Source organism: Solanum dulcamara, chromosome 10 (assembly GCF_947179165.1).
Source record: "Solanum dulcamara chromosome 10, daSolDulc1.2, whole genome shotgun sequence".
Classification (NCBI taxonomy): Eukaryota; Viridiplantae; Streptophyta; class Magnoliopsida; order Solanales; family Solanaceae; genus Solanum; species Solanum dulcamara.
In genome coordinates this window covers 66,551,191-66,571,848 of record NC_077246.1, presented here as the reverse complement: position 1 = coordinate 66,571,848, position 20,658 = coordinate 66,551,191, and the positions used below count along the sequence as shown (strand labels likewise).

The 20,658-nt window shown below is 33.0% G+C and overlaps 2 protein-coding genes across 2 annotated transcripts; both read left to right on the top strand.

The window, feature by feature from the left end:
* Window positions 1–2,699: 2,699 nt before the first annotated feature.
* LOC129870983 (protein PELPK1-like) lies at window positions 2,700–3,276 on the top strand. Its single transcript, XM_055945850.1, has one exon. It carries the CDS (start codon window positions 2,740–2,742, stop codon window positions 3,082–3,084), a length of 345 nt encoding a protein of 114 aa, XP_055801825.1. The 5' UTR covers window positions 2,700–2,739; the 3' UTR covers window positions 3,085–3,276.
* Window positions 3,277–16,200: 12,924 nt separating this feature from the next.
* LOC129871541 (protein C2-DOMAIN ABA-RELATED 7-like) lies at window positions 16,201–19,001 on the top strand. Its single transcript, XM_055946482.1, has 3 exons — window positions 16,201–16,386; window positions 17,329–17,424; window positions 18,520–19,001. Exons 1-3 carry the CDS (start codon window positions 16,285–16,287, stop codon window positions 18,820–18,822), a joined length of 501 nt encoding a protein of 166 aa, XP_055802457.1. The 5' UTR covers window positions 16,201–16,284; the 3' UTR covers window positions 18,823–19,001.
* Window positions 19,002–20,658: the final 1,657 nt, after the last annotated feature.

Genomic DNA, 20,658 nt, shown 5'->3' with positions numbered 1-20,658 from the left:
GTATTCTAAAAACTTGCTTTCAATTGAGCTAATTTTGTAGTTCACTGTTCACTTGCATTGTGATCTCCATGTGTTGATGATATTTGAAATCATAAGCTGAGGCTCCAATATGCTGATGCATCATATGACCAGTACTCTGCACAAACCATATTTTGTACTCCCTCTCGTCCATATTAACTGAATTATTGGAGTAAGGCGCACCGCACATTTCTTTAAAAAAATATTTGAGCACACAAATTAAAGAATACTTCACTATTACCCTTTTGATTATTTCTACACTCAAGACCGTGTCAACAAGATTGGGGCCTAAAGTCAAACTTCTTTAAGAGACCTTAATTTTTTTCTCTAGGTGACATATACAAATTCAATGACAAAAATAACAATAACATACCCTATGTAATCCTACAAGTGAGGTCTGTGGAGAATAGGATGTATATAGACCTTATAAAGTAAGAAAGTATTTGGCTCAAGAATTTAATAAATTGATATGTTGATATCGAAATAGTATTGTGCTAGCTAAATCTGATAAGTTGATATAATTATATCGAAATAGTATTGTGCTAGCTAAATCTAATAAGTTGATATAATTATATCGAAATAGTATTGTGTTGCTTCAATATAATAATAACTTGTTGCAATGCTTGAAATTTGAAGACGACATCAAAAAGCAGGTTTGATCTTTTTGAAAAACACATAACAATAAATTTTGTATAATATAAAAGGTTTAACCTTTGGAAGACTTCAGAATATTCCATAATAAGAGAATTGCTCAGGATGGTAAACATCCCTCACTTCCAATCCTAAAGTTGTGAGTTCGAGTCACCAAGGGATCAGAAAGGGTGGTAGCTCCTAGGAAGGACTAAAAAAGAAAAAAAGAAAGGGAAGTGGGTTCATGCTAGTAATCAATATATAAACGAGACAACAAAATAGCCACGTAAGAACAAATACTACAATTACCTAAAAATCATTGCATTTTTCAATTATTACAACGAAATACATATATACATATATAATACATTTTAAAGAAAAATTGGAGGCCTAAAAAAAATTGGGGCCTTAGCCATTGCTTTAGTGGCTTTATGATCGAGACTATCCTGCTACACTGGTCTTTTAGAAAATTTAAAGTAATTAAAAACCTTATTAAATGAAGTGTAAACATGAAAAAAGTGTCAATAATTTTCTTGAACTATGAATAATTTACATATTTTGAACTATGAAAAAAATCTCAACAATTCACTTAATATGGACTAGAGGGAGTATTATGTTTTCGGTTTTCCTGATTCCAACAATGGGAATTAAATAATAATCTCTCCTCCCAATTTATGTAGCATACTTTCCTTTTCAATCTAAGAGCCTATTTGAATTGACTATTGGCTTATAAGACAAAAGTCATAAGATAGAAATTCTAATTTATTGGATAGATCCACAAGAGGTAGAGGCTGCAGAGACCTGATATTGGCAGCAATAGCAGCAGTGGTATACCGGATATGGAAGGCACGTAACTCTTCCCTATGGGGGAAAAGTGTCCCACCACCATGGCGGATTATGGAACAAGTCAAGCAAGAATGCAGGCTAAGTAAAACAATATTCTTGGACAGGAAACAAGGAACAACACACAGGGATTGGATAGATACAGTACTTAAATAAAATATAGAGTTGTATAGGAGCAGGAGACATAGTTACTGGAGTAGATTTAATTCTGGTTGGTGCTAAGAGCATGTATGTTGGTTGTGGGAATTAATACAATTTATATCTTCAATCAAAAAATATATTCTAATTTATGGATTTTGGCTTATTTTTATCATTTTAAATTTAAAATCAAGTTATTAAATTTACCCAAACATTAAAAAAATGCTTAAAAACTCTTAAAATAAATCAATCCGAACATATTCTGATAATAGGAAAAAGATCCAAATTTGCTCTTGTGGCTAAGAGTTTTTTCAATGTTAGTGAACCATTTTAAATAAATTTCAGAGCAAACTTATCCCTTCGCCTGTAATATATTTTTCCACACTATATATAAATACCTAAATAATTGAAATATAACCTATGCGAGACTAAAGAGAAGAAAATTCAGTTTACGAAGGATTCTGAAAATCTACACATAATGTAGCCAATTGTGGTCATACGGTTCAATAATAACCTAATAGAAGTGTAATATCCCTCTATCAGACTCTGTATGTTAGAAGTCTTACATCAGTTGTTGGATAGATGACTACGGTGTCCTTATATAATTTGGAAATTCCCGATCTCTTGAGCTACATTTTAAAATTGAGTTAAACCTAATTTTCATTTCGTCATAGCGTGTATATGTATTCATGCTCGTGACTCGTGAGATATCAATATATATATATATATATATATATATATATATATATATAAAAGATTACTATATATTGTCGTCGTATTTTTTAATATCAATTATATGGTTTTATTTTTAGATTACCTACTGGAAGACCTTTCTTATGTGTTGACCTAATAGGAATATCTACATAAATTATGTGCTAGAGTATGTTACACAAGAAAAGTTTTTGTCAGATATAATTTAGGAGTTTATTGTTGAGAAGATGAACTAACATACAGTTTTTCCTACCAAATTCCCCAACCAAAGCCTATTTTTTCTCCAATTTTTATTTTTCCACAAGCACACATCTATATAAACTTATTTGAAGTGAAGCATAATGCATAATCAACCAAAACATAAATTAGTAATCTTTAATCATTTATCACCTTTCAACAATGTCTTATCACTACAACCCATCTTTTCTCTTGTTATTATTTGTCACTTTGTTTTTAACAAGCAACTACATAATTCAAATAAACGCACGCCATCTTCTTGAAGTAGTTGTGCCTGAGCTTCCTAAGCCTGAATTGCCACATTTACCTGAAATCCCAAATTTGCCTAAGCTTGAATTCCCTGAAATCCCAAAACCCGAGCTACCAATTCTACCAAAGCCTGAATTGCTAAAAATTCCAAAGCCTGAAATTCCAGCATTGCCAAAACTCGAGATGCCTGCTTTTCCTAAGCCTGAATTGTCAACTTTGCCAAAGCCCGAAATCCCTCAAGTGCCTAAAAAGCCTTGAACGTGAAGTTGTACGAAATCCTCTTTGCTTCATTGAAGCAATATTGTTAAAATGTTACACTTTATTATGTTATGCGATCATATATGTTTTTTCTTCTTTATTGTGCTAGAATCATTGTGCTATCAGTTATTTGTGTTTCTTATGGCGTTACATGTATATTATGTTTATACACAAAATCTTGAATTGTGGTGATTTACTTTGTTTTTTCCCTTAAGCTCCAATAATGGAAAACTTACACAAATATGCTATATTAAGAAAATATTTATCGTTTATAGCAATAACATTTTTTTTTCACTGAACACTTATAATGCACATATTATCGAGAATAATTTATAAAACACATATAATACAAGTTTTATTCATGGATAATACATTTATCACAGACTTTAATACACTTATAATATATTGTGTCAATTTCTTACCAAACAAACATAATATATTTTAAAACACTTATAATACATTTATATTGCATGCATAATTCAATTTTAATTGTAACGATCGAGCCTGTCGTTACCTAAAGATATCTGCGGTAAAGGTATAAAAATTTCATTCATCATAAGGTTAGGATCAATACCTTGGTATGTAAGTGCATTAGTTGTGAATTAAGGTCGTGCTATGCTCCTATCTCAAAGTTGAGCTAAAAGTGTCTTTCCGATTTAGTTTTGAACTTGAGTTTAAATTAAGGTCAACTTCAAACGACTATATCTATCATCCTATAATGAATTAGGTGGCCATGACTGTCACACCCCGATCTCAACAGGGTGTGATGGGCACCCGACCCCTTGCTTGGAGCCGAGCGAACCCGCTGCTTCATAGCACATATTTAATCTATTTAGACTTTTACATCAATAAGAAATAAAAAAAAACATAGCTAAGCTTTCCCAATCTATCATCCCATAAAACTCGTGACATACTACATAATAACATATCGGCTGGTGACGCCGCTTACAAAGCTGACACTCTATACCCATGACTCTGTCTGCAAAGTCTCTAACTTCGAATGAAACATCATAGTGCATATACTCTGACTCGGCAGCACTCCAGGAACAAGTGGAGTTGCTAACCCGGCTGCAACATCTTCTATAGTAGCTTCTACTTGTCTGGGTATACCTGTATGGCATGAAATGCAGCCCCCAAAGAAAAGGGGGCCAGTACGAGTAATGTACCGAGTATGTAAGGCATGAAAATCAGCATAATAAAGAACATAAGGTATGAAAAACCATATCGTAGAATCATAGACATATAGTGAGATAAGAGAGTAACCTGTACATATGAGTGCCCTTTTAGGCCGGATGCCATGCATGATTGTCTTTCATGTAAAAATATTTCTTTTTCATATACATAGAAAATAAAAGTCATATCACCGAACAACGTCAGCGTGCCCACATATGTCCCGCGTCCGGGCATCCCGCGTCCAGGATGAAAATTACTCCAACTAATCAGGTGGGAATGCGTCTATAGAGCCACATATACACCTCCCCATATCCCCCATATACATATACATATACATATAGACAGCATGCAGGAGAGCTCAACGAAAGTCATGTATCTATCGGAGTGACGGAAGGTCGGTAACCTCCGATTATATTATGAATTAATCACGGTCGCTTTGTCTCACCTTGAAGGAACAATTATTATAGGATGAGAGTATCAACGAAAGATAATATTAAGAGAACGTAGAATAAGGTCACAATCTTATAAGACGTCAAATCGTATACATATCCACATAGGACCAATTTCCAAGACTCGTAGAATAATCGGAATGAGCTATGATTCAAAATCAAGATAAGAGTCATGTCAAGTACCTTTCGAAAATTTCTATGGATTATATCAAAATAAAACTTTTGGAATCATATACACGTATCAAAGCACGAGAAAATATCCTTTGGAAACTCAAGAAAATTGTCCCTCCTAGTGGCTCTACGAATAAGACTTCCTTGAAATTGTATAAAAAGTCATTTACTTATTTCATAAAAACCATGCCCAAAAGAAAGAGTAGCTCTATATACTTATGTCAAATCATGTCAAGAGAAAGAAGGGTAAACCTTACATACATGAAGCCGTTCTTATCATATCCGTCATAGACATATTCTCATCCTCGACATCATCAATGTCGTTATAAAACATATCCATCGTCATTATTATAAAAGCTTGTAATATTGTAAACCTTTGTTTCTGGAAAACTATAGACATTTTGGAAACATTGACGGGTTATAAGAAGTCATTTCCTTGGGACCATTGACACCTAGCTTTTGAAAACAAAGAAAATATGGAAGCACTTATGAAACCATAACATCGGGAACATGCCTTGAAAGAAAAGGGTATGCCTTACATACTTATGCCAAAGACATGCCAAAAGAAGGAACGGTTAGCTTTACATACCTTGTCCGCTTCCTTAGTCACCACACCTAACTCTTGGCCTTTCCAAAATCTATAACAAGATTAATAAATGCCAACATTAGCTATAGGTATCCAAGAACCTCATTCTAAACTAACATTTTATCTACCGAAATTTCGACAGCACTTCCCTTGTAAATACACCATCTCCGAGAATTTAACTCGGCCACCATGTAAACAATCATATCAACAACAACAACCAGCAGCATATATACAATCAAATCACCTCAACTTTACACAATACAAGCTCCAAATAACTAGCATAAAACTACGATACCAAAATGGAGTTTTTAACCTTTATTTCGTAACATCTTTAACCATACCAAACGGGGGGGGGGGGGTCGTATGTCTGCAACCAGAAGCAACCGCACCCTTTTTAAAACAATTTAAACGCCTGCAACATATAACCCAACCAGCTGCACCCGCAGCGCCCCAAGGACAACACACTACGCGACTTCGATTTAGCTACTACGACTTTAATTTAGTAGTTTCGAACATCATGCCTCCTTATACATTTTCTCTGCTTCCAGCCATATTTAGGACACGTAATACACCTTATAACAACATCATAAACTCCAATTTGAAAGGAGAGACCTTACCTTTACCGAAACTCTCCAAAACTTGCCTCGGAAGCTCTCCTAATGCGGCTAAAACTTTGGGGCTGTTTGGTAACATTTTTGGGCTGTTCCAAATCATAAATTTACGTTACCAATACCTTCATAACACCTTGGTACACCCTATATAATTAATTCACGAAGCAAAATCGGAGACTTACCTTTTTTTTTCCTTGGCCGAACCTATTCTTTCTCTAGCTTCAAGTTTCTTCTCTTCCTTTCTCTCTAGAACTCTTTTGAATCCTCTTGTTGATAAAGAAAACTTAATGGATAAATATGACTTAAAAGTCATCAACATATATATATATATATATATATATATATATATATATATATATATATATATAAGCCACTTAATTAATGGGCTAAGTTCCAAGACTTGGGCCCTTTCCTTGTGTTGGGCCTCTCTTATTATTTTGATTTCTTTCCAAGCCCAATCCCTTGGCCCATATGTTTTCATAAACTACATTTTGTGAACTTCCAATATATATATATATATATATATATATATATATATATATTTCAATATTTCCATCTCCAAAATTCCATAACCAACTTATGTATCAAACAAGACCAAAACGTAGCATTATCCTTCACTTGTTACAATTATTCCAAATGTACAAATGTACAAAAATATGGGTTGTAACAATGACCTATCAAATTAAATGTCTTTGAGTCTTCTTTCCAACGCTACCAAGTTTGCATCATTTGAAGTTTGGAATAAAAAGTTATTACCTTTTTACTGAACACTGTCCGAACTGAGCCGCCAGAGCGGGATTTAGGATGTTGTGGCAAAACCGCCAGAGCGGGCTATGCGCAGTTAAATGTTATTTTCAGACCTAAAACATTATTTTACTTCCAAAACTCGTCCAAGGTCAGGTTAGGGCAAGGGAGGAACGATTTCTTTAGTTTTCCATCGATTTCCTCCTTCAAGGTAAGTCCTTTCATCATCTAACACTCGTTTGATTCTTTAGTCCTTAGAAAACATAATTGTGGTCTTAGGAGATGGTTTGAATTCATTCTAAGGTGGGGAAATTATGATTTTATGAGGATTTTAGGGTGTAATATCTTGGGCTAATCTTAAGAATAGTTAATCTCGATTTATTTATCACAATTCTGTAATATTACCATGAAATTGGTAGTTTAAGTAAATTAATGGTAGAAAAATCCTAGTTTGGGTGGAAAAATCATAAGTTTGGCATAGGGTTTGGAATTTGCATATAATCTGGAAATATTTAGATCATTTGTGATTGATTTTGTATTATACCATTTTTTTAGACTAAGAACAAGCTAAAGTTTTATTAAAGGAGTCAAGGTTCGTGATCAGACTTCTGCAATAGTTGCTTGGCACCTAGGTAGGCTAGATTTCTCTAATTGATTAGTTGTAAATCTATTCCCACACTTTCTATATTGTAGTTGATAAGAGATTTCATGCTAGGCCTTTGGGCACGGAGTTTGGATGGCTGAATGTATTATATTTGTTGTTTAGGGTAGGAATGTACAATGTGGGTATGATTATCTTGTGACTAGTGATGATAGTCTAGTTCTTGATTGATAACTATAATACTGCTTGTTGATATGATTGATGGTGTTGTAAAGATTGAGGTAAAGAAAATTATCAGGATAGAGTGAGATCCTAAAGCTTGTGATAGTCGAGGGGGAATCCATATAAATATAAGAGACTTATATATTTATATGTGTGAGTTCATATTGATAGTTCTATATGAAATATCTGAGTAATGTGAATCATGAAATAAAGGATGAATGTGAATGACTTATGTGATAGCCTCTTTCCATGAACCTATTTGATTACCTGTGGCTGTAGGTTATGGTTTAATCTATGTTATAAAGAGACTCCTAATAGTATTCGAGTAATGTTATGATGTCTACCATGGTTTAATGGTTGTGGTTGAGTGATTGATATGTGGATGTTATCAGTCTACGAGTTCAAGATCATGAAATCTATAATCTTGAATTTGCTCTACTAACAGTGATGCCTTGAATAAAGAAGGCTTGATGAAGTACTGTAGATGAAGGGAAAGATAGAACGAAACTAATGAAATGACTAATTGTGAACAACTGCATGCAATGAACCTATTACTTGATTGTGCAAGTAGGTGAACTATTCATTATGGACTGTGATTGTGGTTGTGATTGTGATGTTGGATTGGGTGTCACATACCGACACATATATTGGATCGGATGTCACATTCCGACACATATGTGACACCCTGGAAAAAATTTCGCAAAAACTCAAACATTTCTTTACGTGTGTGTAGACTCGAACGGAAGGACTTGTAGTTTTACACATGAGTTAGGATTAATTCCTAAGTATTCGAAGTGTTTAGATGTGTTTAGGGGTCATAAGGGATCTCTAACACCAAGTCGAGTCCAAAGAACTCCAATCGATTAAGTTTTCGGACGAGTTAGTATAAGGGTCAACTTCAAGCGACCATATCTCCTAGGATATAAAGAACTGAGTGGACCACGACCTACCAAATTAAAGGTATTTGAGTCTTCTTTCCAACTCCACCAAGATTGCAATTTTTAGAGTTTGGAGTCAAAAGTTATGGCCATTTTACTACAGACTAGTACTGCAGGAATTTCAAGCCTGGGCGAAATTTGGGCTTGGCGCTCTAGTGGCGCCCCACGCCACTATAGCGCCAGAAAACAGCCTCAGTAGTTTGGGGCTTGGTGCGATGCACTATTAGTAGATGTGCAGGGTTTTAAGCCTATTTTGGCTTGGCGCTGCAGTGGCGCGACGCGCCACTATAGCGCCAGCAAGATTTTTGCCCAAATTTTCAGATTTTTGAAGAGGGACAACTTGGACTTTTCCCTAATTATATATACCCTATCCTTGAACGTTTTGGGACCCTTTTTCATCCCCCACTCTCTCTCTAAAAGCCCTAGGAGCTTCTCTCTTTCTCTCTTCTTCTTCTTCTCCATTTCTAACAAGAAGGGTCCAAGAGCTTCAAGATTTGAGTTCTCCATTGAAGACCCAACACAAGGTTTTCTTCAAAGTCTTCAAACAAGGTATGTAAGGCTAACCTAAAATATGGATTTAGTTCTTCCTTATGCCCATAGATGTGTTGAATAGGAGTTGTGAAAGAGTAGAACCTTCTAAGAAGGTTTTCTTGAAAGTTTTTCTAAACTATAGAATGTTTTTAAGTACTATTAGTTGATGGATGTTTTTAATGACTTGAGTTACCAAATAGTTATCTTTTATATTATTGATTTCAAATGTACCTTTGTATATAGATTTATAGATGTTGACGATATTCTTGAGTTGAGTTTTGTTGAGAGTATGGATTCATATTTCATTCACATGAATCCAAGATGAGATTTCTTTGGTCATAATTTGTCTTGAGTTGGGATGGATAGTTTTGTGTATATGTGTATTGATTGGAATGAAAAGAATGAATTGGATAGTTAAAAATGTTCATTTTCTTCTATAAATTGAATATAGGACTAAAATAAGGATTTTGGAGTAGATGTTTGATGATGATGATAATGTGATGATGATGTTTGATGACGATGTTAATAATGGTATTTGACGATGTTGTGTGATGAAGTGGATTGGAGTCTAATGTGATTTTATGGTATGTGATGTGTAAAATTTGAGTTGATTGGAGTCTTACGAATATTTTGAAAATAAATAATCTTTTGAGAAAGAGTTTTAAATAAATATTTTGTGAACATTTTTGCATAAATTATTTACACACTATTTTGAGTTTTAAAGAATGATTATTTTCATCTATGATTTAAAAAGAGGTTAAGCATGATTGAGTTTGAGAAGTCCTTTAAATATTTTGAACATGAGCATTTGGAGTATAAATGAGTTGAGCATTATTTTCCTTAAAAATGTAAATTTTGAGATTTATATAGATTTTTAAAGAGAAGAGTTTGATGATTGGAGATGAGTCGATTTGATAAAGGATCCAATGAGGCCAGATTTGATTGAGTTTTGAAGAGAGTCTAATGAGACTAAATGAGTTGATTTGAAAGAGTTCGATGAGGCTAAATGAGTATTTTAAATATTTTACTCACTTAATAACTATGCGTGTATTGAGTCTTGGGAGGAGTATTGAGCATCAAATTGGGTAAGAGTATAGTCCATACTCGAATCCCATAAACTACGCCGCCAACGTAGGAAGGGATTGTACCGTGTCGGATGTTTCCCTATTTTATTGTCCTGAAATGATAGGACTTGATTGATTGACGGATCCATGATTGGTTTGAGTTGTTCATACCTTGGCAAGTATGAATGGACGGAGCAACGGCGTGACTCGTTGTGCATCACCTATATATAGGTGGTGGAATTGTTTTCGGTTAGAGAAACTCCCAAATTGAGTAGTTTGTGCATGATATGATTGGTTCGATTGAGATTGGTTGATGATTGAGTTGGATTGTAAAACATTGCATAATTTAATTTGCATATTTATTGAGTTGAGTTCTTTGAGTTGATTGTCGAGTTGATTATTGAGTTGATTGTTGAGTTGATTCTATATGACCGTATTAGGTGATGTGCGATGGATTGGATTACATGATACGTGCTTGGATAGTGTACGATGGAAGGGTATATTATTGGATTGGATATACGACATGATTAGATTGAATCGAATTATACATGACTGGACGGGATCGAATTGTGAATGATTTAATTAAATTATATTGTGTATGATTGGATTGGATGGTATGATGTGTGATTAGTCTTTGTTTACAAATGTATTCTTACTTTATACTTATGAAGCCTTATTTGAGTCTCTCTTATCTTTTGGATTTGAGATATTTGGACCGATGATATTCTTCCTTGAGGTATGTTTCATTCTGCCATATTACATACTCGTACATTCCATGTACTGACATCCATTTGGACCTGCATCATTTCATGATGCAGAGACAGGTTTAGGAGATCGTTAATAGGAGCATCATCGAGAACCTATACACACTCAGCGTATTGGTGAGTTCTTCCCTACATTCGTAGGACACCGCTTATATCATTCTTGCATCGAGTTAGCCATTTTCATTTTGGTTTGAGGTAGCCATGAACATGTCATTGGCACCAAATAGATATTAGTGATAGAGGCTTCATAGACTAGATAGTAATGGGTCGATTAAGTATTTTCTTATTTTGAATTATTTTGTCAAACTATTTTAATGACAAAGATCGGAGTTTGATTTGTTGGCTCATGGCCTTTCTTTCTTGAGTTAGATCGTTGATTTGGATTGTCCGCCAAATTATTTCTTTATTTTTAAATCTTCCGCTGATTGAATGAATGAACGGATGTGTGATCAGGCTATGTGGTTCGCTTGGGAGCCAGAAATGGTTTCTGAGTGCTGGTTACGTCTAGGGTACCCTCCCGGGGCGTGACAATATATATATAAGATTGGATGTCATGTTTCGACACATATATAGGATTGAGTGTCATGTTCCGACACATATATAGTTTGGGTATGGGTTCCATGAGATAATTAATGTGTGACTATCATCTGTGAATTGATCTTGACTATATGTGTGATGATAGAGAAACTGATCAGATTATAACTGAGCATGCCCATCCTGTGTAATAACTGATATGAATGGATCGAAAGTCTAGTGTTATCATGTTGACTGTTGTAATTGAGATTTCTCTTATGAAACTGTACATTTCTCCTGAAATGATAAATTGATATTGTGTTCATGTATATGCCTGATTGGATTATGTTATGGGTGCTTGATGCATCCGCATAGTAGATATGAGGTTGTGGATAAATCAGTGAAAAGCAGTCAGTGTGTTGTTAAGGGACATTAATGACTTAAAGGCAGTTATTGTTGTTATCCTGTAGGCACATGGGTGAAAAAGAGGATTGAAAGGTTTTCGGAGATTCTGTCTCTGGGCAGGCTACCCTAGCGGGAGGAATCCCACTGTGGCGAGGCCGCTAGAGTGGTATAAGTCTGGCCAGGGAGAAACAGTAGCGGTTAGGAGGTGAGCTTTAGTCTCCCTAATGGTGTCCTCTTCCAAGTGAGATGTTAATTATCCTAAGTCCATGTGATGGTATGAAACTAAATATAGTAGACGAGTAGTTTGAAAACTTCTCTATGTGATAGAAGGGCTAGACCTTGATTTGTATTAGAGTTGGCAGCAGACCAACTAGAAGGGATGAGAGTTAGGCTTGAACAAATTTAATGAGGTTATGAGAATGATAAGAGTTTTGCATAAAGTTTGGCGATGAATCTCTTAAGAGCATGTTTTCTTCTTGTCGATTCCTTTATATTATACGGTGGGTATCGAGTTGACCGATGATGCCTACCAGTATGTGTTGTTTGTACTGATACTACTCTTGCTATGCCACTTGACATAGTCTAGTTGTAGGGTCAGTGATGTTTTATAGGTGAAGACAAAGATGAGTCTCCAACAGCTTCTACTCTTCATTCCTTATGGTGGGAGCTGTGTCTTGCCTTTATTTATACTCTATATCTTTAGAAGCTCTTGTACCTGTTTAGACTAGTATCTTTGGGGGTGTTAAAGTGTTTTTCTTGTAACCAAACTTGGAGTTTTAAAAATTTCATTTACGGTGTTTTCACTACTCTTTTTGGTTATTAATGGATTTTTGGTCAAACTTCCGCATGTATTTTGTAAGGGTTCTCCTATATAGGTGTTAGAGTAGGTGCTCGCACGGCCCGATGGATTGTATCGTGACATTAATGCATAACAGATTTATCATACTATTGTTATGTATTACTATAGATGATAATAAATAAATAAAAATATCGTTAAAATCAATAATAATTTATTAAAAAGTACTCACTCAAGAAATTTTTCATCCAATAATTTGTCTTCTTTCATTTTCTTCGTGACTGAATAGAGTTAATTTTGTAAGGCTGCGTACAATAAACCTTGGTGGTCGGATCTTTCTCCGGACCCTGCGTATAGCGGGAGTTTTAGTGGACCGGGTTACCTTTTTTTTTTATTATTGATAATAACCTAATACTACTGGTAGTTGTGATATATTTGTTGGGCAACAAGGTCAGTAAATGTATTATTTATTGATAATTAAATATAAGTAATGAGTACTCCTCCGTCCCATATTAGTTGATCATTATATTAAAAATAGTTATTCCATTTAAGTTGTCCACCTTACTAAATCAAGAAAGTATTAGTTAATTTTTTTTCAATATTACCTTTGTAATTAATTTTTTTTGAAAGTGTTTACACTCGTTTGTAAAATTCTCAAAAAGTTTTTAAGGGATGAATTAATAAAATTATCTTCGTACAAGATTTTTTAAGTACCGTACAAAAAAAAAGCGATCAACTAGTATGAAATAAAGGAATCGTATCGGACGTTATCCTAAAAAACTATTTCGAACACTATAAAATGTTTTTTCCAGAATAAACAAACCTTCTTTGCAAGAGGATCAAAGACAATAAAATTTAAATAATTTAACATCAGCAAATTGAAGTGAGATAAATACTGATCGATCTAAGAGTTTTTTTTCACTTTTGGAGAAATAAATGATCAGGAGTGAGTTGGGTTTTATTTAAAAGAGTTCAGTTTTAATTTTGATTTTAATTAAATATTGAGTCTTTTTAATTAGGTGACGTGGACCTCTAATAAGAGGCCACATGACATACATGATTTTGCAAATTAGATATATTTTTTAGAGATAAGTGTGAAAAAACACTTAAATTATTACCTGTTTTTAGTTTCATATCTAAATTATTGGAAGTGTGAGTTTCATACCTAAATTATCACTTATTAATTTGAAAAAAACACATTAGTGGTGTGTAATATACTCTCTCTACTCTCTCTGTTTTTTGGAAAAAAAACCTTGTCACATGGTATTCCACATGAATAAAATATTCCGTCTTGACAAAAATTAAATAAACTATTAATATTAGTTAAAGATTAAAGACTAAAATATTTCTATCCCCCAAAAAGAAATTATTTTTTATAAAAGTAATTGCTTTCTAAAAAGAGAAATTATTTTTTTAAAATAAAATTTAAAATATTTTGCTCACGCACTCCACCACCTCTTCCCCTCCCCCCTCTCCCCCCTCCACAATCCCGATCCTTTTATTTTTTCAATTTTTTTTTAAATTTCTTTTATTAAATATTTTTTAAAAAATCCATACTTTATCCCCTCCCCCACTCCTTCCTAAAAAATGTTCTTATTTTTATTTTTTAAAAAAACAAAATTATAACCACCCCATTTAACCCTCTGCTCTTATATATATATATATATATATATATATATATATATATATATATATATATATATATATATATCCTCCCCCACTCCTTCCTAAAAAATGTTCTTATTTTTATTTTTTAAAAAAACAAAATTATAACCACCCCATTTAACCCTCTGCTCTTATATATATATATATATATATATATATATATTATATACACTTTTTTCATTTTGTATTAGATATGTACATATATTTTTAGGAAAATATTTTTTTCTACTTGTGTACTGAATATAACAAAAATAAAATTTTATTTTAAGAAAAGTCTTGCGGCAAGTGAAAAATACTTTTCTAAAATCATATGTATATATCTAACACAAAACGAGAAATTTTTTTAAAAGTGGAGGGTTAGGTGGAGCGGGGTAAAATTTTTTTAATTTTAAAAAATAAAAATATCTAAATTATTATTTGAAGGGGTGGGAAGAGACATGAAGTAAAAAAAATTTTAAAACATTTATAAAAGAAATTTAGTAAATAAAAATAAAGCTAAAAAATTGGGAGGGGGGGGGGTTGTGGTGAGAGAAAGTGGTGCAGTGAGGTAAGAAAAATATTTTATATTTTATTTTATAAATTTTTTGGGGATAAGAGATAATAATATTTTAATCTTTAATTTAACTAATTATAATAATTTATTTAATTTTTGTTAAGGTTGAATGTTTTGTCCATGTGAAATGTAATGTAACAAACTCTTTTTTAAATGAAAGAGAGAGTGTAGTACATATATCATGATGATAGTGAAATAAAAGAGAGAGGTGTATTTCTCAAACTAATAAGTGATAGTTTAGGTATGAAACTAAAAAAAGAGGATGTGTTTTTGACATTTATCTCTATTTTTTATTAAAAAATAACGATATACAAATAATTTTTTTTTGTAACGATAGTGATATAAATAAATCCATTTTTAACGAATAAAATAAATAAGTGATTTCTAATAGTTCGATAACATATTTAAATCTCTTCTCTTTAATAAAAACTGTGATACAAATACTCAATTTCTTCTTTATTAGTTAATTACCTTATTAAAATACACGTCCCAAATTACTGACCTTTTACTCTACTAAAGTCGTATGGCGATGAACTTGTAAGGCTTACCAAAACAAAGATGAACCGTAGTGACAAATGTTATTGTCTTGGAAATTTAGGGATATTTATCAATGCCTTCAAATGTGTGTATAACCTTTTTATGGGACTAATTGGATTTTGACACTTGTCCAAAATACGACACTAGTGTGAGGTATGTATAAAGTATGATAATTTAGAAATAAAATAGAGAATTATTTTATCCTATATTAAATACAAGGTATTAGACAATTCTTAAATAATTTATCCTAATATTTATATGATAGTGATAAGCTAAATTATTCTATACATTTAAAGAGATAAACTTGTTCTAACCGAATGACCCCTGAATCCGACCCAATATTTTTTTTCAGACCAAGTTGGTGATAGCATAGAAAGAAAGCTAATCAGGTCAAGTGGTATGGCTGGTCACTAAATTTAAGTCGGTGATACAAGGCTTAAGAATAACTTTAGAAAGTTATTGGATTCTCTAGAAAACACTATTAGAAAATAAAAAATGAATGATAGATAGAATTTTATTTAGATTTTTTAAAAAAAAATAATTAACTAAAAATTATTTAATGATAAATTAGTTGGAAATTAGGGACAAATTGTTTTGCAGCCCGTGAGAGTAGAAAGTGACAGATTCTTTAAGGTAAATAATGGACCGATGGTATAAGTTCCCATTTTCCTTTTTCCTCTTGGAATAATAATTGGATGATAGAATTATTCTCAAGTGATAAAGAAGAATAAAAACACACTAGAAATCAATACAAGGTCATGGTATAAATGGAAGTCATTTTCTAAGGCCATGGTATATTTTCCACCTTGATATATTATTGTGCCACATAAACCAATTAAGTTGAAATTTTCAAAAAAAAAAAAAAATCATTTTGAAGATGTTGGGACTTCTTAAAATTAGGGTGCAGAGAGGCATCAATCTGCCACTCAAGGATACATTTCATAGTGATCCTTATGTTGTTGTTACCATGGGTGAACAGGTACATGTTATAATTTCTTCTTCTTTAACAATAATTTTTTGCATATTTCATGCATTTCGACAATATTAAATGGTCAAATATATCGTATTTTTAGAGGCATATCTAGAGCAGATTCGTTAATGATATAGTTGGGCTCCTAGATTTCTAAATGAAAAATATTACAACCATTGTTTTCAGTTAAGGGGCAGACCTATATCATTAGTTGCGACTCTTGGCCCTCCCATGACCTTCTCTTTTTTAGAGAATTCTGTTTCTACGTCGCAGAATTTATAGTTTGGCAGTCCACTGGGTGGGTTTGAGAGAACCTACAGTTTGTCCTGTTTCACTTAATATACTCTCTTTGTCCAATTAATTATTCCATATTTTTTTAGAGGATTTAAAAATAATGATAACTTTTTATATTTAGTAATTAATTAAATTTAAAATACTTAGTTTACTCCTAATGTAACTATTCTTTTCATCTCATATTAATTGATCACTTTTTATTTTGTAGGGTGTTTAAAAATTCATAAATAATTTACAACTTTTTGAGTACTTTACAAATAAATGCAAACATTTTTATAAAGAATTAATTGCAAGGTAATATAGAAAAAAATTAAGTAATGCTTTCTTGACTTAGTAAGGTGGACAATTAATATAGGATAACTATTTTTAGTATAATGATTAATTAATATGGGACGGACGGACGGGGGAGTATCTATAGACACAAATATCAATTGCTTAATTTATATTATAAATTTCAAAAATTTATTTCCGTGTCCTGTCAAATATATTCACACAAATAGAGAAGGAGAAAGTATATAAATAATTTATCTCAAACCTGGTAAATTGTCTTGTTTGAAATCTAGAATTCATAAATTTAAAATCATAATCTATCTGTGTTTCATTATGTCAAGTTTAGATATATGTCTTTTGTACTGATATGCTGCATTTGTCTTATAGAAAGTGAAGACTAGTTGCAAGAAGAACAACTGCAACCCTGTCTGGGATGATGAATTGACCCTTGCACTGAAATATCCAGATGTTCCAATTGTTTTGGTGAGTATTCTCTCTTAATATTATTCTTCAATGAAACTAATTAAGCTCATCCAAGCATATGATTAAGGTGTGTTTATAAGAAATAACGATAAAGTTATTTTTATGTGATTTATTGGTCACTGTTTTAAATCATGAAATCAGTCGTTCATGCTTCGTCATAAATAATACCCCCTTAGGATGCAAGCCTTCCTAACTCGTTATTTTTATATAAACGTGGAATGTTTTATACATTGAATTGTCCTTTTTGTGTTAGGACTTTGCACTTGCAATAAATTATAACATGTGACTGATTACTTGTTAGTTACCACTTTTATCAGGTTAATCATCAAGTAATAACTTTGTGTGACATGATTGTGTAAAAACTATCGATGTATAGAACTGTTAACTCTTCGGAGTTGGAAGAGTAGTTTGTTGTGAGGTATAAGAATTGTTTGGTGTGAGGTATAAAGTATAATAATTTTAGAATAAAAAGTGGAATTTTGTTATCCTGCATTTGGTTGGAGGTATTAGATAGTCATGAGATTATTTATCCACTATTTATACCATTGATGGATAAGTTGTTCCATATAATAGTGGATAACTTATCCCAAAATAAAAGACACTAGGAAAGGAAATGAGGGAGAGGATTACATGGTGGGAATAGAATATACTCCCTCCGTTTTTATTTATTTGTTAAATATTTTCTAATTTGATTTTTCTTTTTACTTGTCAATTTTGACAAATCAAGAAAATATAATTTTTTTTCTTCCTATTATACCTTCAATTTATTAACACTGAGTTAATGTCTTTGAAAAATGTAGTGAGTAATTATGTTTAAAACTCTATTAATTAATAAGGATAAAATAGTAAAAATTAATAAGGATAAATAGTAAACTTACTATATCAATCATTGTTTTCTTGCTAAGTTAAAACTTGACAAGTAAAAAGGAATAGAGGGAGTAACCAATAAAATAAAAATTTAGATAGTCAACTAATTAAACTACTAAAATTCTTCGCACAGTATTTTATGATTTTTTGGAGGAATTTATAGCATCCATCTGCTAACGTGTAATGTGATATATTTAATATCCAGTTTAATGATGGTGATATTTTCAGACTGTGTATGACAAAGATACATTTAGTAAAGATGACAAAATAGAGGAAGCAAAGATAGACATCAAACCATATCTTGAAGCATTGGAAATGAGCTATCATCAAGACCTTCCAGATGGTGTCAGAGTTGACAAAGTTGAGCCAGGCAGAGACAACTGCTTAGCTAAGCAAAGTTTTATTATATGGGAAAATGGCAAATTGATCCAAGACATGACCCTTATGCTACAAAATGTGGAGTGTGGTGAAGTACAAGTCCAAATTGAGGTGATTCCTAAAATGTTATCTGAGGATGCATTTTTTGCATAAACAATAATTGCTTAGTAGATTTATTATTATATATGTAAGTGTTGGAATGAGCCTTGTATTAGGTCATTTTCTAAACTATAAATGTGCAAAGTCTAGTTGGAATTTGCCATAGGCTTTATGTAATATACAGGGCCAGGGCCATATTATTTTTGTTGTAATAAAATTACTGTGTTGAATGATTGGTAATGGAGTTCAATATAATCCTAATTTTATGTAATCTCAACTATAGCCACGACTAGGACTGTGACCGCCTCTCGAGATTCGATAATTTAATCAAATAATTGTATTATGGTTCTAAAGAAATTAACAATATCTATTTGGACATTCAGTCGAGTCTCTTGAATCAAGAGTACACGGTAAACGCTTTTGTTATGTCTGTACTTATGAAAGGTCAAGACACATGTTATTGCATTGCGAAAAGCTTTTCTTGAAATAAATGGAACATATATCATACGTATAAAATCTAAGGAAATTATATATATATATATATATATATATATAATGATGTTTAAGGGGTTGTTTCGATTTTGTGTTTGGGTTGAAGAATCATAGATTTCATCTGGGTTTTCTGAGAATTTTGAGTTTGTTGAGGTGGGGTTTTTGTAAAGTTGGGTTTTTTTCTGTGTTTCGGCTGTTGGGTAGGTTGAAATCTGGACGTTGGTGAAGAATTGTTTAGTGGGTCGTTGAGATTTTGGAGTTTTAGTGCTGAATTCATTTGTGGCTCTGCTGAAAATTGTGTTTGTTTTGAGTCCCTGCACGACTGTGAATCCCTGCACAGTCCGTGATTAGCCATAGTCATTGGTCCAAAGATTCGTTCAATCCAAGATCTGCTATCCACACAATCCAAAGGTCGTTGTGAATAGCATTTTGCCAAGTCTACGTAAACAGTAACTCCGAGTTTCCGACGTGATCAGTACTCCCACATAAACAGTGTTTTCTGGCGGCAACCAGGTTCATTTCAACTGGAGTTGGTACCTCCGGTCTCTATATCTTTCCATATCTATTCCTTGTTCATACACTTGTAGTTACATTTTGCCGATTTTAGGCCTTTGAATAATTTATTAGTTCATACGTGTTTTCATGGCTTTGGATAGTGATGGTAGACTAGGGTCATATTCTCGCTCAGGGACAGGGACGGAGACGAGGGTAAGTGGGTTAAAGGAGCGTCTAGACTGAGAGTAGGTTCTTGGAACATTGAGACATTAACGGAAAAATCCATAGAGCTAGTTAAGATTAATATAGCTTGTGTCCAAGAGACCAAATGGGTAGATTCTAAAGCTAAGGAGGTAGACGGGTATAAGCTTTGGTTCTCTAGTCGATCGAAGTATAGGAATAGGGTAGGCATTTTAGTAAACAGTGATTTAAGAGATCAAGTGATGGAGGTTAAGAGAGTCACTGATAGGATGATGTCGATTAAGGTGGTCGTTGAAGGGATCAAGTTGAACATTATTAGTGCTTATTCACCGCAAGCGGGATTAGGCGAGGAGGATAAGAGGCGCTTTTGGGAGGATTTGGATGAGTTAGTGCGAGGCATACCGCCTACTGAGAAGCTTTTCGTGGGAGGGGATTACAATGGGCACATCGGGTCTATTTTAGGAAGGTATAATGATGTGCATGGAGGCTATGGATTCGGGGACAGAAATGGATGAGGAGTCTGACTTTTGGATTTCGCAAGAGCTTTTGGGTTGGTGATAGCCAATTCGAGTTTCCCAAAGAAGGAGGACCACTTGGTAACCTTCCGTAGTTCGATGGCTAAGACTCAGATAGATTTTTTACTCCTTATGAAGGATGATAAAGGTCTGTGCTAAGACTGTAAGGTCATTCCGATAGACAACC